The 9,794-nt window shown below is 48.2% G+C and overlaps 1 protein-coding gene across 1 annotated transcript in view; it reads left to right on the top strand.

Moving 5' to 3' along the window:
* Positions 1 to 6,148, top strand: part of LOC139229637 (zinc-binding protein A33-like) — an 11,776-nt gene extending 5,628 nt beyond the window's left edge. The window contains exon 6 of the mRNA XM_070861151.1: positions 946 to 6,148. Within this exon, the coding sequence (XP_070717252.1) occupies positions 946 to 1,487 (542 nt within the window). The 3' untranslated portion in view covers positions 1,488 to 6,148. The remainder of the gene's footprint in view (positions 1 to 945) is intronic.
* The last annotated feature ends 3,646 nt before the right edge of the window (positions 6,149 to 9,794 follow it).

Here is a 9,794-nt window from a genome sequence, read left to right as displayed (position 1 = left end):
CTCCCTCTCTCTCCCCCCCTCCCCTCCCTCTCTCTCCCCCCCTCCCCTCCCTCTCTCTCCCCCCCTCCCCTCCCTCTCTCTCCCCCCTCCCCTCCCTCTCTCTCCCCCCCTCCCCTCCCTCTCTCTCCCCCCCTCCCCTCCCTCTCTCTCCCCCCCTCCCCTCCCTCTCTCTCCCCCCCTCCCCTCCCTCTCTCTCCCCCCCCTCCCCTCCCCTCCCTCTCTCTCCCCCCCCCTCCCCTCCCTCTCTCTCCCCCCTCCCTCTCCCTCTCTCTCTCCCCCCTCCCTCTCCCTCTCTCTCTCCTCCCCCTCCCCTCCCTCTCCATTCCCTCTCCACTCCCCCTGCTCTCTTTCCCCCTCACCCCCCGCTCTCTTTCCCCCTCACCCCCCGCTCTCATTCCCCCTCCCCGCTTGTCTTTCCACCCCTTCCCCCGCACTCTTTCCCCCCACCCTTCATTACTTCCTTCCACATCCCCTGCTCTCTCTCCCCGCCCTCTCTCTTTCTCCTCCCATCTCTCTCAATCCTCCCCCTCTGTCACCCCCTCCTCCCATCTAACCCCCTTCTCTCCGTCCCCCCCTAGGCTCTACCTTCTCTCCCCTTCCCCCGTCGCGCTCTCTCTCTCCCTCTCTCTCTCTTTTCCCTCCCCCCCCCCCCCCCCTCCACTCACCTCAGGCTCTACCTCCTCTCCCCTTCCCTGCCACCGCCCCCCCCCCCACCCCCTGCTGTCTCCAGTGGTTTTTGGCTCATGATCTGCGGGCTCTGCTTCCTTTGCAGTGCTGATTCGTGGATAAAACAACGTAAATCGATCCGGGGCATAACCCCTGGTGGAGTTGCAGCAGAGTCCATGACCACCAACCCAGAGCCCGAGTGGGCAATTTAAAACAGAGTTTGAATAAATCACAGCAAGAAACTAAATCACTGACTGTGTTACTTTAACTTTCCTCCAGCTCCAGCCTCCCTGACTCTGGATCCGAACACAGCGAATCCCTGGCTCATCCTGTCTGAGGACCGGACCCGTGTGAGACTCGGGGACAAATGGCAGCCGCTCCCTGACACCCCGGAGAGGTTTGATTCCTGGGACTGTGTCCTGGGATCGGAGGGATTCACATCAGGGAGACACTACTGGGAAGTGGAGGTGGGGAACAAGACTCGGTGGCGTCTGGGAGTGGCCCGAGAGTCTGCCGGGAGGAAAGGGAAATGCACCATTAACCCTGAGACTGGATACTGGATTGTGGGGCTGGAACCCGGAAGTGACTATTTTGCCATTACCACCCCCTATAAGTCCCCCTTCACCCCGAGTGTGGAGCCCCGGAAGATCGGGGTGTACCTGGACTATGAGGGTGGACATGTGTCATTTTACAATGCGGACAACATGTCCCATCTCCACACTTTCACCCACACTTTCACCGAGAGAATCTTTCCCTTCTTCAGTGCAGGATCGAATGACGGCGGGAAAAATTCCACACCGCTGACAATCTGCGGGGTTTAAGGTCACTAACAAGCCCATCCCATAATTTCACCCTGCCTCCTGCCAGACTCAAACTGATGGGTGTCAGTCTGAGTCACAGCAGGGGAGGGGAAGAGAGTGCGGGGGAGGAGGAGAGAGAGAGCCGGGTACAGGGGAATAGAACGAACAAATTGATGGTGAATTGTGGAGGGGAACTCACTGGGTGGAATGAGCTGTGAACTGCAGGAACCCGGTGACCTTCCTGCCTGTAATGTTGCTGCTCAGGCAGAAGGTGGCGCTACATGGCGGTGTTTGAGATGAACACCTCTGCTGCCAAGCGTTGTTATTAAACTGCACAATCGAAGCGACATTGATTAAAATCAAAGCAATTTGGGACTGAATTACATCCCAGTAACATGAACGAAATGTATTTTTAAAATCTGGATCCTTATTTTACCCATCCCTGTAATTTAGAAGTTAAGATTTGATCAAAGTTTTTAAGATATTAAGACTAACTGATCGGGAGAAACTGCTTCGGGAGTTTAGGACTGTGCGGGGGGCAGGGGCGGGGGAGCGGGGAGCATAGTTTAAAAATTATAGCCATGCCTTTCAGGAGTGAAGTTGGGAAACATTTGTACAAAGGGTGGTAGAAGTTTGGAACTCTCTTCTGCAAATCACAATTGATGCTGGGTCAAATGTTAATTTTAAACATGACATTGATAGAGTTTTGTTAACCAAAGGCATTAAGGAATATGGGGATAAAGGCGGGTACATGAAGTTAGCACACAGCTCAGCCATGATCTCATTGAATGGCGAGACAGGCTCCAAGGTCTGAATGGCCTCCTCCTAACCTGAACTAATGGGGCCGATTTTAAGAGCCCCCACCTGGTGTAACCAGAGTGATAATCGCCTGGAAATGATGTACAGAGGACCCTGATTGCAATTCTGAGGTACAAATGGGCGGAGTGAGGGCGCGTTGAGCGGCCGAACCAGCTGCTCTTCAAACACCCGCTGAAGACCGCTCAGAAACCAGCACAGTTTATTACCCATCTCTTATTGCCCTTGAGAAGTTGGTGGTGAGCCACCTTCTTGAACTGCTGCAGTCCGTGTGGTGAGTGTACTCCCACGGTGCTGTTAGGGTGGGAGTTCCAGGATTTTGACCCAGCGACGACGAAGGAACGGCTGATATCTTTTCATGTCAGGATGGTGTGTAACTCGGAGAGTAACTTGGTGGTGAGGGTGTTCCCAGCACCTGCTGCCCTTGGCTTTCTAGGTGATGGAGGTCGTGGGTTTGGGAGTTGTTGCAGTGCAATGTGTAGGTGGTACACACTGCAGCCACAGTGAAACGGTGGTGGAGGGAGTAAATGTTTAAGGTGGTGGGTCGGGTGCCAATCAGGCGGGCTGCTTTGTCCTGGATGGTGTCGAGCTTCTTGTGTTGTTGGAGCTGCACTCTTCCAGGAAAGTGGAGAGTAGTCCATCACATTCCTGACTTGTGCTTTTTATATGGGGGAAAGGGTTTGGGGAGTCAGGAGGTGATTGAAAGTCATTTGACCAAATCAGTTGTGAATATTCTCATGTATTAATTTTTCAGTTTTAAGCCATGAAAGAAGCCACTGTAACAGGTTAATGATTTAAATCACTCTTTTTTTTTTTACAAATGAATGAAGTATAATGGCCGATTGCTTCTAAAGTAGTTGTGGTTATTATTTGACTGTTGCATTATAAATCAGACATCAAATGCTGCCATTTCATTTATTTTCTTATTTGAAGTCGGTATGGATAATACTTACATTCTTATACTCGTGTCTGGTATTCTTAAGATGTGGCCACTTATTGAGGATTTGACGGGTTAAGTAAGAAAACAGGAAAGGCCCTCCATACCAGGGTTGAGAATGTCCATTACATGTCTCCACACTCTACACTGAGTGGGTCCTTTACATTCTCCCAGAGACAGGCTGCCTTCCACTATGTTTGGCTGATGGTCGTCTTAACTAATGATGTAAATATGAAATATTAGACAGCAGAAAATAAAACCAGCTCTTCAATATCCTGTTTTTGTTGTTGTAATGTTGTTTTTCAATTATTTTTGGAGAGCATGTCGTACCTCTGCTCCTCGGGCAGGTTCTCCTGAAATAAACAGAAACACAAATGTTAACACACAGCAGACCGCTGGCAGTGCTCAAACAGACTAAACAAGGCTCGACTTTGCAGCATGAAAGAGCTTGAGAGTCAATAGTAAAGTGTGGAGCAACTCGCTGATCTCAGCTGCCCAAAACCTGAAGGAAAAGGTTTGGGTCTTTGAGAGGAGCGGACGAGAACTAATGGAAGGAAATGATTGTAAAGCTAATTAGCAAAGACGTGTGGATAGTATTAGACTAATTGAGTCAGAGTTCAGTGAAGTGGATGGGATTTTTGCAACAAGTACAGGATCAGCAAGAAACAGAAATAAATGCTGGAGGAAACTGAGCACATAAGATAATAGAGGATGCACTAACGGCAGGAAGAACGCTTGCAAAGACACTGAGAAAGCCACAATAATGTGCAGATACAGGAACATAGGAACAGGAGTAGGCCATTCAGGCCCTCGAGCCTGTTCCACCTTTCAGTCAGATCAAGCACTAACTTCTAATGCAGAAGACCAAGTGATGGAGGAAGAAGTAGTTCAGAAGCCAGAGAACATGGTTAGGACAAAGATGCAGTTCATAGAATCATAGAAATTTACTCTGCGGCAGGAGGCCATTTCGGCCCATTGTGTCCGTGCCGGCCGACAAAGAGCTATCCAGCCTAATACCACTTTCCAGCTCTTGGTCCGTAGCTTTGTTGGTTATGGCACTTCAAGAGGACATCCAGGTACTTTTTAGTAGTGGTGCGGTTTTCTGCCTCTACCAACCTTACAGTGAGTGAGTTCTATACCCCAACCACCCTCTGGCTGAAAACATTTCCCCTCAAATAGCCGCTAAACTTCCTACCAATTACTTCAAAACTATGCCCCCTGGTTGTTGATTCCACTGCTAAGGAAAATAGGTCCTTCCTATTCACTCGGGTCACCCCTCAGCCTCCTCTTTTCCAAAAAATGAACAATCCCAGCCTATCCAGTCTTTCCTCATAGCTAAAATTCTACAGTCCAGGCAACATCCTCGTAAATTCCGTCTGCTAATGTAAAGCCCATGTGTGTCTCAGTGCCAGCTCCTGTACATGTACAGTACACAGTGGGTAAAGGAACAATTCACTCCTGTCCTCTTCTGTAAAGCCCATACGAGTTTCAGTGTTAGCTCCCATACACAGCGGGTAAAGGGGAACGATTCACTCCCGTCCGCTATTGTATAGCCCATGGACGTCTCAGTGCCAGCTCCTGTACATGTACAGTACACAGCAGGTAAAGGGAAATGATTCATTCCCTTCTACTAATGTATAGCTCATGTGTGTCTCAGTGCCAGCTCCTGTATATGTACAGTACACAGCAGGTAAAGGGGAACGATTCACTCCCTTCTACTATTGTATAGCCCATGTGTGTCTCAGTGTCAGCTCCTGTACACTCCAAGGTCCCTTTGTTCCTCTACACTTCTCAGTGTCCTACCATTTAACGTGTATAACCTTGCCTTGTTAACCCTCCCCAAATGCATAACCTCACACTTCTGCGGATTGAATTCTATTTGCCACTGTTCTGCCCATCTGACCAGTTCATTGATATCTTCCTGCAGTCTGTTAAGGTGCAGGGAGATTCTGGCTGTAGGGAGGTGGATGGTGAAGAGTGTGGTAATGATGATGAGTTGGTTACCTAGAGATAGGTCTGTGCACATTGAAGATAAATGACAAAAGGTACTGGAGGAGCAGGAAGATCTAAATGACAATGTAAGAAATCCTGTAAGGGCTCTGAAACCTCCCATGCAAGGATGGGCAAGAAAATCAAGGCAATTTCCTTTGTTATACTTCCTGTTTTTGGTGAAAAAGATGTTTGCAATGGAAATTGCAAAATATGTAAATCTGCTGTTCAATCTGCTGTGAAAATACTGGGACGTTGAAAATTAAATTGTGCTGTTGTGCCAAAAAATGAGGGAGTGATGACAAAATAAAAACAATGGAACTGGTCAGGAAGTAGCTGCAAGAAGCATTTACATTGGATAGGAGGGAGACGGTCAGGAGGAAAGGTGATCCACATGACATTGATTACAGAGTGGAATCTAGACAGCAGGTGGGTGATATACAAGAACCGGGTAACATTAACAAGGGTAAACTAGGGGCCAAAAGATGGGAACATCTACAGTAAGCTGTATAGACGGGAATGCTGAATGCATTAGTAATAAACAATTCCAAAACACGAGGCTACTGTAGCACTCGGGAACTACAGTGTGGTGGGAATATTATAAACATGGCTGACTGCAGAGGATGGTGCACAGGGACAGGAGGAGCCTGTTCCACCATTCAGTTAGATCATGGCTGATCTGTACCTCAACTGCATTTACCCGCTTTTGCTCCATATCCCTTGATGCCCTTAACCAACAACAATCTACCCATCTCAGTCTGGAAAATGTTGAATTGTTTGATCCTTGCATTCAGTCTTTTGAGGGAGAGAGTTCCAGATTTCCACAACTCTGTGAATTAATTTTTTTTTTAAGTATTCAGGCAGAGCAGACAGCAAGAATGTGATGTGGGCCTGGATGTAAAGACACCGAGGAGATTAAAGCTGTTCATCCTGTGAAAAAGCTGTCCAATTTATTCCCACATCCAAGCCTTTTCCCATATCCCTGCAAATTAGTTCTCTTCAAGTACATGTCCGATTGCCTTTTGAAAGTCCCTATGGAATCTGATTCCACCACCCTTTCAGATTCTAAATCTTAACAACCCTTTGTGAAAAAATATCTCCACATTTCCTTCTAGTTCTCTTGCCAATTATGTTAAATCTATGACCTCTGGCTACTGATCCTCTTGCCAGAAGAAACAGTTTCTCCCCGTTTGCTCAATCAAAACCCCTCAGAATTTGGAATACCTCTATTAGGTGTCCCCTTGACCTTCTCTGCTTCAAGGAGAACAATCCCAGCTTCTGCAATCTCTCCACATAACTGAAGTCCCTCATTCCTACCAGCATTAAAGTAAACCTCCTTCTTACCCTCTCGAAGACCTTGACATCCTTCCTCAAGTGTGGTTCACAGAATTCGACACAATACTCCAGCTGAGGCCTAACCAGTGATTTGTAAAGGTTTAGCATGACTTCCTTGTTTTTGAATTCAATGCCCCCATTTACAAAGCCAAGTATTCCACAAGCTTTCTTGACTGTCCAATAAACTAGCCCTGCCAACTTCAAAGATTTGTGAACCTGCACCCCAGTTCCTTCTGTTCTTGCACAACCCTCAAAATAGCACCATTTAGATTATACTGCCTCTCCATGTTGTTCCCCCCAAAGTGCATAATTTCACATCCATCCACATTAAATTGTATCTGCCATGTGTCTGCCCATTTCACCAGTCTGTCTATGTCCTCCTGAAGTCTGCCACTATTCACTACGTTACCAAGTTTTATATCATCGGATAATTTCAAAATTGTACTTTTTATCCCCAAGTGCAGGTCATTTATCTACAACAAGGAAAGATTATCGTGAATGGTCTCGGATTTCTTGCAGAATTGTCTCCATTCTGAATAAAATATCATCCTTTTCCTCATTCAGTTCTTCGACCAAATTCCGTTCCTTTTTATCCAAAATATTGCGCAAAGTAGAAAATTCAGAGTCGATGAGGCTCTGCGGTTGATTCAACTGTTCCTGTGAAGACAAAAAGCATTTGTTAAAGAAGAAAGCAGGTCACAAGCACATCGATCACAATGCTTAATAAACACCAAGCCACGCTGCTGAAAATGCACCGGGATAGAATTCAGTTAGCCAGGCATGGGGTAAATAACACGCCACCCGTACAGGCACAGCCCACATCAGCCCACTAAGAATTCACCTTCATTTCGGAAATGCTCTCTTACTGCTTAAACTCAAAATCATCAAGAGGTTTTCTTCTGCCTCAGAGAATGTGTTCATTTTGACCTGCAATTTAAATTAAATGAGGTCTGTGTTGTGTATCTGTGAAGCATGCACTGGCATGTTCCGCCACCAGGGAGCTCATCCCCTGAAGTCCCAAGTGATCCCAGCATCCCTTGGGTGCACTGTATATAAGCCAGCCCCTAAGGCCTATTCCTCACTCTGGAGTGTCTTATTAAAGACTGAGGTCACTGTTACTTTAACCTCCCTGTGTGCAGTCTCATCTGTGTTAGGAACACAATAACTGGCGACGAGTATACAAATCCAACGCAAAGATGCAGCAAACTGTGGGCATCCTGGGGAAGTTCTCGGAGGGTGAGGAGTGGGAAGCCTATGTCAAACAGCTGGACCAGTACTTTGTAGCCAACAAGCTGGACGGAGAAGAAAGTGCTGCTAAAAGGAGAACGGTCGTCCTCACGATCTGCGGGGCACCGACCTACAGCCTCATGAAGAATCTTCTGCCTCCGGTGAAACCACAGCTACGTCATATGAGGAGCTGTGTACACTGGTTCGGGAGCATCTTAACCCGAGGGAGAGCGTGCTGATGGCGAGGTATTGGTTCTAGACGTGCCAACGATCTGAAGGTCAGGAAGTGGCGCGCTACGTCACCGAGCTGAGGCGACTTGCAGAACAATGTGAGTTTGATGGCTACCTGGAGCAAATGCTCAGAGATTATTTTGTACTGGGCATTGGCCACGAGACCACCTACGAAAACTTTTGACTGTAGAGACACCGACCCTCAGTAAGGCCATTGCGATAGCACAGGCATTTATGTCCACCAGTGATAACACCAAACAAATCGCTCAACACACAAGTGCTAGCAATGTTCATAAATTAACTGGAACTGTGTTTGCGAGCAGAAATGTACAGGGCAGAAATCACGAGTCTGCAACTGCCAGCAGGCCTCAGGTGACCCAGATGACTCAGAGTCCGCAACAAAGGATGAATGCAAGGCAATTCACACCTTGTTGGCGTTGTGGAGGCTTCCATTCAGCCTATTCATGCCACTTCAAAGGGTATGTTTGCAAGAGCTGTGGAACAATGGGACACCTCCAACGAGCTGCAAGCTCTGCAAAACCTGCTAACCACCACGTGGCAGAGGAAAATCGGTCCATGGTGGATCAAAGCAATTTCGAGCCTCAGAGAGAGGAGCTAGATGCTGAAGTACAAGGGGTGCACACATTTTTGACAAAATGTCCACCTATAATGCTAAACGTAAATTTGATTGGCTTACCCGTAGCCATGGAACTGGACACTGGCGCTAGCCAATCCATCATGAGTAAAAAGATGTTTGAGAGACTGTGGTGCAACAAGGCACTCAGACCAGCCCTGAGCCCCATCCACACAAAACTGAGAACATACACCAAAGAACTTATCACTGTCCTGGGCAGCGCCATGGTCAAGGTCACCTACGAGGGCACGGTGCACGAACTGCCACTCTGGATTGTCCCGGGTGATGGCCCCACACTGCTTGGAAGGAGCTAGCTGGGCAAAATCCGCTGGAACTGGGATGACATCCGAGCGCTATCACATGTCGATGAGGCCTCATGTACCCAGGTTCTTAACAAATTTCCTTCTCTTTTTGAGCCAGATATTGGAAACTTTTCAGGGGCGAAGGTGCAGATCCACTTGGTCCCAGAGGCACGACCCATTCAGCACAAGGCGCGAGCGGTACCTCACATGATGAGGGAGACAGTGGAAATCGAGCTGGACAGGCTGCAATGCGAGGGCATCATCTCCCCAGTGGAATTCAGCGAGTGGGCCAGCCCGCTAGCTCCAGTACTCAAAAGTGATGGCACGGTCAGGATTTGCGGCGATTATAAAATAACTATTAATCATTTCTCGCTACAGGACCAATACCCGCTATCTAAGGCAGATGACCTATTTGCGACGCTGGCAGGAGGCAAGACGTTCACCAAGCTTGACCTGACTTCGGCCTACACGACGCAGGAGCTGGAGAGTCTTCGAAGGGCCTCACCTGCATCAACACGCATAAGGGACTGTTCATCTACAACAGATGCCCGTTTGGAATTCGGTCGGCTGCAGCGATCTTCCAGAGAAACATGGAGAGCCTACTCAAGTCGGTACCACGCACAGTGGTTTTTCAGGACGACATATTGGTCACAGGTCAGGACACCATCGAGCACCTACAAAACCTGGAGGAGGTCCTCCAGCGACTGGACTGCATAGGGCTGCAGCTGAAGAGGTTGAAATGTGTCTTCATGGCAACAGAAGTGGAGTTCTGGGGAGAAAGATTGCGGCGGACGGCATTCGGCCCACAGATGCCAAGACAGAGGCTATCAGGAACGTGCCCAGGCCACAGAATGTCA

This window comes from Pristiophorus japonicus, chromosome 19 (assembly GCF_044704955.1).
Source record: "Pristiophorus japonicus isolate sPriJap1 chromosome 19, sPriJap1.hap1, whole genome shotgun sequence".
NCBI lineage: Eukaryota > Metazoa > Chordata > Chondrichthyes > Pristiophoridae > Pristiophorus > Pristiophorus japonicus.
The sequence above is the reverse complement of the archived record's forward strand: the minus strand, read 5'-3'. Positions and strand labels throughout refer to the sequence as shown.